At 40.9% G+C, this 16,389-nt stretch overlaps 1 protein-coding gene across 3 annotated transcripts in view; it reads left to right on the top strand.

The window, feature by feature from the left end:
* Positions 1–16,389, top strand: part of LOC132883759 (kelch-like protein 29) — a 493,942-nt gene that overhangs the window by 375,803 nt on the left and 101,750 nt on the right. For all 3 annotated transcript variants that reach the window (XM_060917753.1, XM_060917752.1, XM_060917751.1), the window contains one exon: positions 4,969–5,107. In XM_060917753.1, coding sequence (XP_060773736.1) covers positions 4,969–5,107 — 139 coding nt within the window. The remainder of the gene's footprint in view (positions 1–4,968; positions 5,108–16,389) is intronic.

Here is a 16,389-nt window from a genome sequence, read left to right as displayed (position 1 = left end):
AGGCGGAGGAGGAGGAGTGTTATTGTTGTTATTATTATTAGTAGTAGTAGTAGGCAGAGGAGGAGGAGTGTTGTTGTTCTTCTTCTGCTTCTGCTTATTATTATTAGTAGTAGTAGCAGTAGTAGTAGCAGGAGTGTTATTATTATTATTATTATTATTATTATTATTATTATTATGAGTAGTAGTAGTAGTAGGATGAGTGTTATTATTATTAGTAGGAGGAGGACTGTTGTTGGTGTTATTATCATTATTATTATTAGTTGTAGTCATAGCAGTAGGAGGAGGAGTGTTGTTGTTCTTTTTATTATTAGTAGTAGTAGGAGGAGGAGTGTTGTTCTTCTTATTATTATTTAGTAGTAGTAGTAGTAGGAGGGTTGTTGTTGTTCTTCTTCTTCCGCTTCTTTTTCTTCTTATTATTACTAGGAGGAGGAGGAAGAGGAGTGTTGTTGTTATTATTATTAGTAGTAGTAGGAGGAGGAGGAGGAGGAGCATTATTATTATTATTATTAGGAGGAGGAGGAGTGTTGTTCTTCTTCTTGTTATTATTATTATTATTAGTAGTAGTAGTAGGAGGAGGAGGAGGAGTGTTATTATTAGTAGTAGTAGTAGTAGGAGGAGGAGGAGTGTTATTATTATTATTAGTAGTAGTAGGAGTAGTAGGAGGAGGAGTGTTATTATTAGTAGTAGTAGGAGGAGGAGGAGAAGGAGGAGGAGTGTTATTATTATTAGTAGGAGTAGGAGGAGTGTTAGTAGTAGTAGTAGTAGTAGTAGTAGGAAGAGGAGGAGAAGGAGGAGGAGTGTTATTAGTAGTAGAAGGAGGAGTGTTATTATTATTAGTAGGAGGAGGAGGAGTGTTATTATTAGTAGTAGTAATAGGAGGAGGAGGAGGAGGAGGAGGAGGAGGAGGAGGAGTGTGATTATTATTATTAGTAGTAGTAGTAGGAGGAGGAGTGTTATTATTATCATTATTATTATTAGTAGTAGTAGCAGTAGCAGGAGGAGGAGTGTTGTTGGTGTTATTATTATTAGTAGTAGTAGTCGTAGCAGTAGGAGGAGGAGTATTGTTCTTCTTTTTATTATTAGTAGTAGTAGGAAGAGGAGTGTTGTTGTTCTTATTAGTAGTAGTAGTAGCAGTAGTAGGAGTGTTGTTCTTCTTCTTCCTCCTCTTCTTTTTCTTCTTCTTCTTATTAGGAGGAGGAGGAGGAAGAGGAGTGTTGTTGTTATTATTATTATTATTATTAGTAGTAGTAGTAGTAGTAGTAGTAGTAGTCGTAGCAGTAGGAGGAGGAGTGTTGTTCTTTTTATTATTAGTAGTAATAGGAAGAGGAGTGTTGTTATTATTATTAGTAGTAGTAGCAGTAGTAGGAGTGTTGTTGTTCTTCTTCTTCCTCCGCTTCTTTTTCTTATTATTATTAGTAGTAGTAGGAGGAGGAAGAGGAGGAGGAAGAGGGGTGTTGTTGTTGTTGTTATTAGTAGTAGTAGTAGGAGGAGGAGGAGGAGGAGTGTTATTATTAGTAGGAGGAGGAGGAGTGTTATTAGTAGTAGTAGTAGGAGGAGGAGGAGTGTTATTATTAGTAGGAGGGTGAGGAGGAGGAGTGTTATTATTATTAGTAGGAGGATGAGGAGGAGGAGGAGGAGGAGTGTTATTAGTAGTAGTAGGAGTAGGAGGATGAGGAGAAGGAGTGTTATTATTATTAGTAGGAGGAGGAGTGTTATTATTATTATTATTATTATTATTATTATTATTATTAGGAGGAGGAGGAGTGTTATTATTATTAGTAGTAGTAGTAGTAGGAGGAGGAGGAGTGTTATTATTAGTAGGAGGAGGAGGAGGAGGAGGAGGAGTGTTATTAGTAGGAGGATGAGGAGGAGTGTTATTAGTAGTAGGAGTAGGAGGATGAGGAGAAGGAGTGTTATTATTATTATTAGTAGGAGGAGGAGTGTTATTATTATTAGTAGTAGTAGTAGTAGTAGGAGGAGGAGTGTTATTAGTAGTAGTAGTAGTAGGAGGAGGAGGAGTGTTATTATTATTAGTAGTAGTAGGAGGAGGAGGAGGAGGAGGAGGAGTGTTATTATTATTATTATTAGTAGTAGTAGTAGTAGTAGGAGGAGGAGGAGGAGGAGGAGTGTTATTAGTAGGAGGAGGAGGAGGAGGAGGAGGAGGAGGAGTGTTATTATTATTATTAGTAGTAGTAGTAGTAGTAGTAGGAGGAGGAGTGTTATTATTATTAGTAGTAGTAGGAGGAGGAGTGTTATTAGTAGTAGGAGGAGGAGGAGGAGTGTTATTATTATTAGTAATCGTAGGAGTAGGAGGAGGAGTGTTATTATTATTATTAGTAGTAGGAGGAGGAGGAGGAGGAGGAGGAGTGTTCTTATTATTATTAGTAGTAGGAGGAGGAGGTTATTATTATTAGTAGTAGTAGTAGTAGGAGGAGGAGTGTTCTTTTTCTACTGCTTAGTAGTAGTAGGAGGAGGAGGAGGAGGAGGAGGAGTGTTATTATTATTAGTAGGAGGAGGAGGAGGAGTGTTATTATTATTAGTTGTAGTAGGAGGAGGAGTGTTGTTCTTATTATTATTAGTAGTAGTAGGAGGAGGAGTGTTGTTATTATTATTAGTAGTAGTAGTAGGAGGAGGAGTGTTGTTCTTCTTCCTCTTCTTATTAGTAGTAGTAGTAGGAGGAGGAGTGTTATTATTATTAGTAGTAGTAGGAGGAGGAGGAGGAGGAGGATTGTTATTATTATTAGTAGTAGTAGTAGGAGGAGGAGGAGGAGTGTTATTAGTAGGAGGAGGAGGAGGAGGAGGAGTGTTATTATTAGTAGTAATAGTAGGAGGAGGAGTGTTATTATTATTATTATTATTATTAGTAGTAGTAGTAGTAGTAGTAGTAGTCATAGCAGTAGGAGGAGGAGTGTTGTTCTTTTTCTACTGCTTATTATTATTAGTAGTAGTAGGAGGAGGAGTGTTATTATTATTATTAGTAGTAGTAGTAGTAGGAGGAGGAGGAGTGTTATTATTATTAGTAGGAGGAGGAGTGTTATTATTATTATTATTAGTAGTAGTAGTAGTAGGAGGAGGAGTGTTATTATTAGTAGTAGAAGGAGGAGTGTTATTATTATTATTAGTAGTAGTAGGAGGAGGAGGAGGAGTGTTGTTATTGTTGTTGTTCTTATTATTCTTATTAATCTTATTATTCGTAGGAGGAGGAGGAGTGTTGTTGTTGTTATTATTATTATTATTATTATTATTCGTAGTAGTAGTATCAATAGGAGTGTTGTTCTTCTTCTTCCTCTTAGTATTAGGAGTAGTATTAGGAGGAGTGATATTATTATTACTATTATTATTATTATTATTATTATTATAACTACTACTACTACTACTACTACTAATAATAATAATAATAATAATAATAATAATATTTTTAGTAATTGTTGTTTATTAATCATCATTATAGTGTATGTCAGTTATTCTGAGCTTACAAGGAGTCAAAAAAGGCTTCTGCAGACATATACCTGAAAATCATTTGCTTGTTTTGGTCTCAAGGAGTAGATCGTTATATAGAGTCAGAACGTTGAGAAGAGAAATATCCAAGATCCTTCCGCGATACAGTGAGTGTGCTCTGCAGTCAGAGCTCTTGACCTTGTACTGCCCCTATTTTAAATTTTGACAGGCAAGTTCACTTTACAGAGCCTCATTAAACACTGGAGCCACTTCCTCTTCAGCTCATAGACGTTCTGACTTTTTTTGTGTGGATATTTAGTTCATTATCATATATATATATATATATATATATATATATATATATATATATATATATATATATATACTGTATATATATTACACATTTTTAAATGGGATATTTGTCTGCTTGTTTCCAGAGACACTTCTAATATATTTTCCTCATTAAAACAATAAAAAATACACGATGAAGCATCAGAATTAGACTAGAAACACATTTGTTTAAAATAATTTAAAATAGCAAGAGTAGAAATGTGTGGACCTCTTTGAAAGTGTGTATTTTACGAGAGAGCGTTGCAGCGATCTGTCTACTGAAGTGTTTGCTGCATTTCTTTTGTGCAAGAGTGCATCAACCTGCCTGAGCTGATTGTAATAGGAAAGAACGAATCGTATTTTGCAGGTGCTAATACTTCCAGTAAAGCAATTTTCATAACGGAGCACTGTAGTATGCCTTTACATTCATGCAGTTTGGACGTTTTAGAGGTGCACCGCGATTGTAATGGCGTATCGATTATGTGTCTCATACTGAGTGTTTAATCAAGCACAAGCATATTTGCTTTTCTAGCAGATTACCTCAGGTTTATTACAGATGATGACTATATAAGCTTTTGCACTCTGAGTATATATTTTCACAGATAAAAGTCAAGAGAGAGAGACTTTAACAATATTTGACTGTGTATATTGTGAAATATATTTGTGCATCAGGAAATTGAATTTATGTATTGCAGTGGCTGATCCTTGTCTTTATCCATCCTCAGCATGTCTAGTTATTATATTATTCATAATTCTGTCAAAAGTGTTTGATCATTTCGTGTCCTTATGTTTGACTGAAGTGTTTATGTTAAGCTTGAAATATTCAGCTCATAGCTTATGTAGGTCAACCAGTTGTGGGTCTCATGCCAAGTCTCAATGTCATTTGTATACGCTGTGATAATTCAAGGATGTTTTTAACCTCTACAGTACCATTTTCCTGCTAGTGAATGTGCAGTAAGTTTCATTGTTGTTTGTTGCTGCATAATTTCCGGCGTGTGTCTATTTATTTGTAAAATATACTGATTGCCTAATGTGCTGTACATTTTTCTCCTTTTCTCTTGTAGAGATTTTGCTGATATGTTGGCTATTTCCACTTTTTTTTTTCAGTTCTCTGTTACTTCTATGTCTTCTATTAATTATAAAACGTGTATTTCTAAAACAGTATTTGGCATTGTCTGTTTTTTTTTCTTTGTTCTACAGAGATGTTGAAGGAGCTGAACCAGCAACGCAGAGAGAAAGAATTTACAGACCTGAAAATTGTAGTTGAAGGCAAAGAGTTTGAAGTCCACCAAAATGTTCTAGCTTCCTGCAGCTTGTATTTCAAGGACCTGGTGAAAAGGTTTGCTTTTCTTCCCTTCTCACCAGCCGTCGATCTGATCCGTTCTTTTCATAGGGCACATTTGTGTGGTTTGTTTCTTGCCTCCCCCTTCTCTCTCTTGCAGGTTGTGTGAAGACTTTGGTTCCTATCGCAGGGCCAGCAGCCATTCCTTCTCCCACTCAAATGAATGTATCTCAAAAAGAACAAAAGGGGGGGAAAAGTCAACTTTTGTTTTTTTCCCCCTTTTTTTTTCTCTGTAATTTAGTCCATTAACTAGTACTAAAGTGTTCCATGACTGATGGATCTTTGGAAAAAAAAAATCAAGGCACTCATAAAATGGCCTTACCAAAAGAATACTTTATTGTGCATGTAGATATTGTCCTCCGCTAGCTGTGTGGTGTCTGTCATGTAACTATGGGACGAGCTTTGTCAGCTATTTTATCAGTGCGTACAGCATATAGGGCATAAAGAAAGTGTCCCATTCATATGGTAAATATTCATGCTTCAGTGAATAGTAGAAAAAGCGCTCCGTTCCAAACAAAGGGAAGAACGCAGCTCCTTCCCTGCGCTTTGCTGAATCATTACCTTCACAGGTCAGAGCCGTCTACTGTGTTTACTGCTGAAGAGCAGAATTTTATATATTCCCTCTTCCATATTATATTTGTCTACTCAATTTCCAACTGCATTTTTATGATTATTCAGTCATTTATTTTCCTGGCAGTGTGTTTATTGACATTAAGGAGGTTATCAGACTAGTAAGGGAGGGATTTGTTTGAGAGTGTGGGAACAGTGTGTTTGTGTGGTTGTGAACTTATTTAGTCGTGCGTGTGTGTGTGTGTGTGTGTGTGTTCATTTGTATTGGGTTTTTTTCCACAAATGTGTCCACGTGATTGTCTGCTTTCTGTATTTGACCTGAGGATAATAAGGTAAAGAATGAATAGCAGAGAGACGCTTACTAATGTCATAATGTGGGCTCGTGAACATCCTGATTTAATGTAGGGAGGCAGATGGATGGATAGCGGGAAGAAAACGTCTGATTAACAATTCTCTTCATTTGTGTGTGTGTGTGTGTGTGTGTGTGTGTGTGTAAAGGCAGTTGCAGTTTTGTGTGTGTGTGTGTGTGTGTGTGTGTGTGTGTGTGTGTGTGTGTGTGTAAAAGCAGTTGCAGGTGTGTGTGTGTGTGGTAAAGGCAGTTGCAGGTGTGTGTGTGTGTGTGTGTGTAAAGGCAGTTGCAGGTGTGTGTGTGTGTGTGTGTGTGTGTGTGTAAAAGCAGTTGCAGGTGTGTGTGTGTGTGTGTGTGTGTGTGTGTGTGTGTGTGTGTAAAGGCAGTTGCAGGTGTGTGTGTGTGTGTGTGTGTGTGTGTGTGTAAAGGCAGTTGCAGTTTTGTGTGTGTGTGTGTGTGTGTGTGTGTGTGTGTGTGTGTGTGTGTGTGTGTGTGTGTGTAAAAGCAGTTGTAGGTGTGTGTGTGTGTGTGGTAAAGGCAGTTGCAGGTGTGTGTGTGTGTGTGTGTGTGTGTGTGTGTGTGTGTGTGTGTGTGTGTAAAAGCAGTTGCAGGTGTGTGTGTGTGTGTGTGTGTGTGTGGTAAAGGCAGTTGCAGGTGTGTGTGTGTGTGTGTGTGTGTAAAGGCAGTTGTGTGTGTGTGTGTGTGTGTGTGTGTGTGTGTGTGTAAAGGCAGGTGTGTGTGTGTGTGTGTGTGTGTGTGTGTGTGTGTGTGTGTGTGTGTGTGTGTGAAGGCAGTTGCAGGTGTGTGTGTGTAAAAGCAGTTTTGTGTGTGTGTGTGTGTGTGTGTGTGTGTGTGTGTGTGTGTGTGTGTGTGTGTAAAGGCAGTTGCAGGTGTGTGTGTGTGTGTAAAGGCAGTTGCAGGTGTGTGTGAGTGTAAAGGCAGTTGCGGGTGTGTGTGTGTGTGTGTGTGTGTGTGTGTGTGTGTGTGTGTGTGTAAAGGCAGTTGCAGGTGTGTGTGTGTGTGTAAAGGCAGTTGCAGGTGTGTGTGAGTGTAAAGGCAGTTGCGGGTGTGTGTGTGTGTGTGTGTGTGTGTGTGTGTGTGTGTGTGTGTGTGTAAAGGCAGTTGCAGGTGTGTGTGTGTGTAAAGGCAGTTGCAGGTGTGTGTGAGTGTAAAGGCAGTTGCAGGTGTGTGTGTGTAAAGGCAGTTGCAGGTGTGTGTGTGTGTGTGTGTGTGTGTAAAGGCAGTTGCAGGTGTGTGTGTGTGTGTGTGTGTGTAAAGGCAGTTGCAGGTGTGTGTGAGTGTAAAGGCAGTTGCAGGGGTGTGTGAGTGTGTGTGTGTGTGTGTGTGTGTGTGTGTGTGTGTGTGTGTGTGTGTGTGTGTGTGTAAAGGCAGTTGCAGGTGTGTGTGTGTGTGTAAAGGCAGTTGCAGGTGTGTGTGAGTGTAAAGGCAGTTGCGGGTGTGTGTGTGTGTGTGTGTGTGTGTGTAAAGGCAGTTGCAGGTGTGTGTGTGTGTGTGTGTGTAAAGGCAGTTGCAGGTGTGTGTGTGTGTAAAGGCAGTTGCAGGTGTGTGTGAGTGTAAAGGCAGTTGCGGGTGTGTGTGTGTGTGTGTGTGTGTGTGTGTGTGTGTGTAAAGGCAGTTGCAGGTGTGTGTGTGTGTGTAAAGGCAGTTGCAGGTGTGTGTGAGTGTAAAGGCAGTTGCGGGTGTGTGTGTGTGTGTGTGTGTGTGTGTGTAAAGGCAGTTGCAGGTGTGTGTGTGTGTGTGTGTAAAGGCAGTTGCAGGTGTGTGTGTGTGTAAAGGCAGTTGCAGGTGTGTGTGAGTGTAAAGGCAGTTGCAGGTGTGTGTGTGTGTGTGTGTGTGTGTGTAAAGGCAGTTGCAGGTGTGTGTGTGTGTGTGTAAAGGCAGTTGCAGGTGTGTGTGAGTGTAAAGGCAGTTGCAGGGGTGTGTGTGTGTGTGTGTGTGTGTGTAAAGGCAGTTGTTATTGAAATGCTGTAGTGTTTAATAATGGATAGAAATTCATAGTGAAAGCAGGAAGGTCGGTGAACTGAAGCTCCATCGGAAGCATGAGACGAGGCCAGGCTGCTGCTTGCACAGGCGCAGATCTGCTCATCACAGTCAGCAGCAAGCAGCTAATTAATATCAGCCTCAAACCAGAATGTTTATTTCTTTGTCTCAATGCCAAACATTTTATGACGGTGACCTTGCAACAAAGACTTTTACCTTCATCAGTTTTATCACCGTTTCACCAAATCTGAACAGACTACACTCTGCTACAGAACTGTAGGTCGACTTAATCACCTTAAGGATACTGGCCTTATTACATCATGTGCTGGCTGCACTGTGTTTCGAGTGACATGCTTGAAAGATAATGAAATGAATCAATGACCTTCTCCATCATCTCTAGCTGGGCTGCTAAGCTTTGTGCATGTGTATGCTTTTGTTATTCATATTAATTTTTCAAAAATATTATCAGTATTTTCTCTATACATTTGATTCGTGTTAAAGAGGTCAGACCTGCGAGGTGTCTTTGCATCAGTGGTTCTTTTTAGGTCACTATTGGGTTATACTTACTTTATAGGGTCAGACTCACTGTGTGTGTGTGTGTGTGTGTGTGTGTGTGTGTGTGTGTGTGTGTGTGTGTGTGTATGTTGAAGAATACATTTTCAGAATGACACTGATTATCCTGCTCCTGTGTTTACATGCAGTCCATGAACTGTCACTTTCCTGAAAGAAATAGTCCAGTGTTTTTAACCTAATCTCAATCTGCTACACCTGTAGTGTATGTACAGAGCCCCGCTCATGACATGACACGAAAAAAAAAGAATATATCGTCACCATGTTTCTCACAATATCTATTCATTTCCTCATTTTAATAGTTCGTGGCCACGTCTTAATAATTTGTTCTGAATAGCATAGCCTGCTCTTTATTAATGCATTGCTCTTATTTAGGCCACTGAAAGCATCTACGTCTGATATGGACAGTACGGAGCCTGCATGGCCACGATTTAAATAAAATGAAGGAAAGAATTATTAAAATGTGGCCACGAATGAAGGAAAATATATATATGTGTGTGTGTAAAATATGTATAAACAGTTATTCCACAGAATCGAGTTGTACATGAGCTGACAGCCGAAGAGGCGCATAGCACTGAGTTGGCTATAAGCCATGTACAATGAAATTGAGTGGAATAACTGTTTTATTCTCTCCACATTGACTGGATTTTGAGAAACAGAGCATTTTTATTTCTATTTTTTACAAATTCGCTAAATTAAAACTTTATACAAAATGTCCGACAAAATCATTTCCGCTTAGAATGTAAACAAACCGGCGAAATGACAGTCGCAATTTATGAAAAATGCTTTAATAATAATTCTTGAAAAATAAAAAAAGATATTTACTTACCATCAAATACTTTTATTCCATATTGTGTTGCTTTTTTGTTGGTTTTTTTTTCGGGGGGGGGTTGTTTTTGAGTAGAGTTTTTATTTCATCCTCGGTCGGTTCAGCAACACGCGCTGCCATTTTGGTTTTCTCTACTCATGGTATATGAGCTGATATCCTAGTAGTAGAGTAGCCAATCAGAGCGGGTGATTGCTCATATCCAGTGAATGTGGATGGAATATTTTCCAATATCTTCACTCATGAGGAAATCGAACAGTTGTTTTGATAAATTCGGGTACTTTTTGTTTGTGACTGTGTCGATATAGTAAAAAGAAAATCACATGTTAGCTTGAAGATATGAAGTTTCTTGTGTTCTTGTGTTGAAAAACTCATATTCATATGAAATACATCGTGGATCTGAGTGACATATTTTCTGATATTTCACTCCGATGGCGTCACTCCTAGTACTGACTAGACGTGCATTATCAAAATGGTGAACCGGTTCAAAATTAAAATTCTTTTGATTAACTTGCATGTGGATGTGTCCATATAATATAAAGAACATTACATGGTGACACAAATATAGTTTGGACAGGATAAGGAACGAGCACATCAGAGGGACAGCACATGTGGAGAGCTTGGGAATTAAGCTAAGAGAGATGAGACTGAGATGGTCTGGGCACATCCTGAGAAGAGATGCAGAGCATGTTGGAAGGAGAATGTTGAGGATGGAGCTTCCAGGCAAACGAAAACGAGGAAGGCCAAAGAGGAGATACATGGATGTGGTGAGAGAGGACAGGAAAGTGGCAGGTGTGATAGAGAAGGATGCGGAAGACAGGGAGCAATGGAGACGAAAGATCCGCTGTGGCGACCCCTAATCGGGAGCAGCCAGAAGAAGAAGACATGGTGACACAAAGATATGAAGTTTATCTTCTTGTGTTGAAAAATATATATACATTCACCACTTGAAGATAAACTTCATATTATATATTATATAAATTTTTTTCTTTCTTTCTGTTCGTGTCTTGAGTGGGGCTCCATACATATGTGTGATTACCATGAACAGTACTTTTCAACACATTTCCCTATAATGACTTACGTACAGTGGTATGCAAAAGTTTGGGCACCCCTGGTCAAAATTGCTGTTACTGTGAACGGTTAAGCAAGTTGAAGATGAAATGAACTCCAAAAGGCATAAAGTTAAAGATGACTCATTCCCTTTATATTTTAAGCAAGAACAATTTTTTATTTTCATCTTTTACGTTTTCAAAATGACAAAAAAAAGGAAAAGGGCCTGAAGCAAAAGTTTGGGCACCCTGCATGGTTAGTACCTAGTAGCACCCCCTTTGGCAAGTATCACAGCTTGTAAACGCTTTTTGTAGCCAGCCAAGAGTCTTTCAATTCTTGTTTGAGGAATTTTCATCCATTCTTCCTTGCAAAAGTCTTCCAGTTCTGAGAGATTCCTGGGCCGTCTTGCATGCATTGCTCTTTTGAGCTCTATCCACAGATTTTCAATGATGTTCAGATCAGGGGACTGTGAGGGCCAGGGCAAAACCTTCAGCTTGCGCCTCTTGAGGTAGTCTATTGTGGATTTTGAGGTGTGTTTAGGATCATTATCCATTTGCAGAAGCCATCCTCTTTTCAACTTCAGCTTTTTTACAGATGGGGTTATGTTTGCTTCCAGAATTTGCTGGAATCTCATCAAATCCATTCTTCCCTCTATCCGTGAAATGTTCCCCGTGCCATTGGCTGCAACACAACCCCAAAGCATGATTGATCCACACCCATGCTTAACAGTTGGAGAGGTGTTCTTTTCATGAAATTCTGTGCCCTTTTTTCTCCAAACATACTTTGCTTGTTGCTGCCAAAGAGTTCCATTTTAACCTCATCGGTCCACAGGACTTGTTTCCAAAATGCATCAGACTTGTTTAGATGTTCTTTTGCAAACTCCTGACGCTGAATTTTGTGGTGAGGACGCAGGAGAGGTTTTCTTCTGATGACTCTTCCATGAAGGCCATATTTGTGCAGGTGTCGCTGAACAGTAGAATAATGTACCACAACTCCAGAGTCTGCTAAATCTTCCTGAAGGTCTTTTGCAGTCAGGCGGGGGTTCTGATTTGCCTTTCTAGCAATCCTACGAGCAGCTCTCTCTGAAAATTTTCCTGGTCTTCCAGACCTTATCTTGACCTCCACTGTTCCTGTTAACTGCCATTTCTTAATTACATTTCGAACTAAGGAAATGGCAACCTGAAAACATTTTGCTATCTTCTTATAACCTTCTCCTGCTTTGTGGGCCTCAATCATTTTCAGAGTGGTTGGAAGCTGCTTAGAAGAACCCATGGCTGCTGATTTTTGGGACTAGGTTAGAGGAGCCTGGGTATTTATAAAGCTTTGAAATTTGCATCACCTGGCCTTTCCTAACGATGAGTGTGAACAAGCCATAACCCTAACAAACTAATTAAGGTCTGAGACCTTGGTCAAAGTGATCTGAGTGCTCAAATCTCCTAGGGTTTCCATACTTTTGCAAGTTACTCCTTTCCTTTTTTCACTCTAAAATTGTACAAAACCAAAATAATACACCGTGAATATCTGTGATTTTCACACATACACTACAGACTTGACAGACATGACCTTTGGTCATGAGCTTTGGGTAATGACCGAGAGAACAAGATCGTGGATACAAGCGGCCGAAATGAGTTGCCTTCGCAGGGTGGCTGGGCGCTCCCTTAGAGATAGGGTGAGAAGCACAGTCACTCGGGAGGAGCTCGGAGTAGAGCCGCTGCTCCTCCACATCGAGAGGAACCAGCTGAGGTGGCTCGGGCATCTTTTTCGGATGCCTCCTGGACGCCTCCCTGGGGAGGTGTTCCAGGCATGTCCCCCCAGGAGGAGGCCCCGGGGAAGACCCAGGACACGCTGGAGGGACTATGTCTCTCGGCTGGCCTGGGAACGCCTCGGTGTTCTTCCCGAGGAGCTGGCCGAGGTGTCTGGGGAGAGGGGAGTTTGGGCTTCCATGCTTAGACTGCTGCCTCCGCGACCCGGTCCCGGATAAAGCGGAAGAAGACGAGACGAGACACTACAGACTTGTGCATTACGTCGCATGAAGGATTTTCAATAATGTTTAAGTAACAGTAATTTTGACCAGGGGTGCCCAAACCTTTGCATACCACTGTATAACAGACATCTAAGCACAGTTGTTGGGGCGTCAGTGACTATTCAAGAGTCTCATGACGAGCCGGACATGACAGCGTGAGATGGTTTTACTGAACTTTCCAAAACAGGAGCAATAGAGTAAAACGTCATTCCAGTTACTTTTTGTTCTCTGAAAACATATTCGCATCTCTGAAATGGTGCGTTATATAGATTTAGAGCTGAAGACCTTGGAGTGAAAAATTGCTATAACGTTTCACTTTAACATTTATTGACTTCTCCTTACATTTCCTTTGAGAGAAAGTTTCAAGTAAACAGGTTTTCTGTTCTTCTCTCAGTGCAGGAAAGCTTGTCAGTTCATATCTGTGATTTTCACACATACACTACAGACTTGTGTGAGAGATGTGAAGATTAGGCCTAAAAATGCTCAGTCCACTTCCTGTAGTTTGTAACTGCATTACGTCGCATGAAGGATTTTCATTATTTCTAGTATTTATATGCCAACCCAACCCTGATCATGTTTTATTTACACAACATTTGGGACATTAGCTATAATTAAGCAGTGTAGATTATATAAGGTACTCGTTCCGATTTGAAATTCATCTACGTTTTTTGAGACGGTCCTTCCATGCCAGTTATCGTCATTTAATCCTGAGATGGTCTTGTCCTCTGTTCCTGTCTATTACAGCTGGGGATGTTGTGCTATTTTTACACTTTCCACTGCTACATGAAGTTAATGAGAAGGGGCAGCGTGAGGCGTGCTACCTGAAGGATGTAATGCAGCTCCCAAATGTGCGTGCATGCTCCCGTCTGCCAAAAAAAAAAAAAAAAAACTATTACTCTCCCCTTTAGCATCTGTTGCTCGGCACACAGAGATGGATTGCCCTCAGTAATTCCATTTTCCCCTTTGGATTTTCAATAAGTGTGCTTGGTGCCACTTTAATTTATGGGCAGTGCCTCTGTGCCTACCCATCAGTGTGTAATTTGAAACATGGCAAGCTGTGGGAGCATCTCACACCCCCGCTCTTATTTATTTATATGAAAGCAATGTGTTAGTTTTGCTGGAGCGCTGGCATCACGAGAGAGAAAATAAGACAGTGGGAGATTGTTATCATTAATGCTTTGGTGTGGGAAGGGTAAAATGAGGCCCTGCTTCCTCTTTTTTTGACAATTTCATGGGTCGCACTCGAGTAATGAACCTTCTTCTTGTTTTTCACTGTTTTTCACATTAGATTAAATAGCTGCCAGACTAATGCTCGGTCCACATTATAACACTTATACAGTCGTAACTGATGGCGAAAATGTGCAACGCCCCAGAGGTAATGTCCTGGATCGTCCTTTAGTCATCAAGGTCCCCCACACGCATTTGCCCAGAATAAAACATCACACAGTTTTAAATTATGGTCCCGAATCAATGATTCCTACTTTCAGACTATCGAACCTCTCAGGATTTCTCAAGAATAAATGTAACTTCAGATCAAAACAAATATGACAGTTCAGCTCGAGTGTCACTGGATATCATATCAATCTTTCACTAGTGGTGTGATGATGATGAGTTTATTTAGTAAAATAATGTACAAAATAGGGGCGGCACGGTGGTGTAGTGGTTATCACTGTCGCCTCACAGCAAGAAGGTTCTGGGTTCGAGCCCAGCGGCTGGCGACGGCCTTTCTGTGTGGAGTTTGCATGTTCTCCCCGTGTCAGCGTGGGTTTCCTCCGGGTGCTCCGGTTTCTCCCACAGTCCAAAGACATGCAGGTTAGGTTAACTGGTGACTCTAAATTGACCGTAGGTGTGAATGTGAGTGTGAATGGTTGTCTGTGTCTATGTGTCAGCCCTGTGATGACCTGGCGACTTGTCCAGGGTGTACCCCGCCTTTCGCCCGTAGTCAGCTGGGATAGGCTCCAGCTTGCCTGCGACCCTGTAGAACAGGATAAGCGGCTACAGGTAATGAATGGATGGATGTACAAAATACAAGTATAGTGCACATTAAAATACATGGTTAGCACAATAAAGTGTAAACACTTATTTCCATTGTGGTCCAAGTACATCAAGTGCCAAGAAAGGGGCTATAAACAAAAGAGAGGAGGAAAAAATATCTTAATAGGTTAATATGGGACAGCCTTGGGCTGCGGTGCCCTTGAGCGAGGCACCTAACTCCCAACTGCTCCCCGGGCGCTGTTAGCATGGGTGCCCACTGCTCTGGGTATGTCTGTGTGCTCATTGCTCACATGTGTGTGTTCACTGCTTCAGATGAGTTAAATGCAGAGAGAAATTTCACAAGCATGTGATGAATAAAGTTGTTCTTCTTCTTAAAAAAAGAAGGATGTACAGTACAGAAGGTGTACAAAATAAAATATGGCATGAACTAGAAGGTTAATTCAAAAATCAAAATCAATGTCCTTCCCATGCCATGTGGCACATAGGGCGGCGCCAATCTCCGTTTCCGTAGCCCTCGGCCTCTCGCCTATTACATAGCTAGGGTTACAATGGGGGGCTAGTCCCCTGGTAACCGCGAGAGTTTGACTCCCCACTCACATCTGTATTGCAGTGTGCCTTGCCAGACGGCAGTAGGTACCATTTTTATGATGGTCTTTTGGTATGACCCGACCGTGAGTAGAACTCACAATCTTCCGATCGAGAGGCGGACACGCTAACCACTAGGCCAACTCACGATCAGAAGGTTAATTAGGACATAATAAAAGGATTTTGTCAATACTGATAAAATTGATCAAATGAAAACTTCTGGACGTTGGATTTAAAACTATGTAAAGCGTTTATGGACTGCAACTGGCATGGTAGTTCGTTCCAAGCAGTGATTGCGATACACCTAAATGAAGAATGGCCAAATGACTTTACAGAGGAAACAAAAAGGGACCTGAACGGGTATTAGGGCGGGTATTCCGAACACTGATAGAAGATGTGAGATATCTCGGAGCATTACTATATAATGTTGTGGATGTGATTTAGTTTCAACTTTTTGACTAAGATTACAGGCGGCACGGTGGTGTAGTGGTTAGCGCTGTCGCCTCACAGCAAGAAGGTCCGGGTTCGAGCCCCGTGGCCGGCGAGGGCCTTTCTGTGTGGAGTTTGCATGTTGTCCGCGTGGGTTTCCTCCGGGTGCTCCGGTTTCCCCCACAGTCCAAAGACATGCAGGTTAGGTTAACTGGTGACTCTAAATTGACTGTAGGTGTGAATGTGAGTGTGAATGGTTGTCTGTGTCTATGTGTCAGCCCTGTGATGACCTGGCGACTTGTCCAGGGTGTACCCCGCCTTTCGCCCGTAGTCAGCTGGGATAGGCTCCAGCTTGCCTGCGACCCTGTGGAACAGGATAAAGCGGCTAGAGATAATGAGATGAGATGAGATGAGACTAAGATTACATCTGTATTGTGTTCCCTCACACTACAGGACGCTGAGTCAAAAATATTGAACGCTTCATATTTGCAAATTGAAATTAAGGCACAAACACATTTACTGTAGGTTACTGAAGCCAGACATGTTAGTTTTAACGTTTGATATAAAATCTGTCATAAAATCAATTAGTATGTCATGAAAAAAGTGTGAAAAAAAAATTTCACTCGTGTGTATTTGTTTAAAGGGAAATGGGAAGATTTGATTAGATAGTTACAGCAGCACACCTACTCGGATCTAATGTACTTATTTCAACCCAAACACTTTTTATAATTATGTTGCTCTGTGCCATGTTTCCACCTGCGTAGATGATACAGAGAAGACCAGAAATATTTCTGCCACCTCTACACACAGCAGTCCTGAGATTGTGATGACAAAATATGGCCCGACCCAATGCTTTTCGTTTCCAAACATCCCCAATTCTG

This window comes from Neoarius graeffei, chromosome 3 (genome assembly GCF_027579695.1).
Source record: "Neoarius graeffei isolate fNeoGra1 chromosome 3, fNeoGra1.pri, whole genome shotgun sequence".
NCBI classification, from domain to species: Eukaryota; Metazoa; Chordata; class Actinopteri; order Siluriformes; family Ariidae; genus Neoarius; species Neoarius graeffei.
Note: the sequence above shows the minus strand (reverse complement) of the source record. Positions and strands in the feature narration are given on the sequence as shown.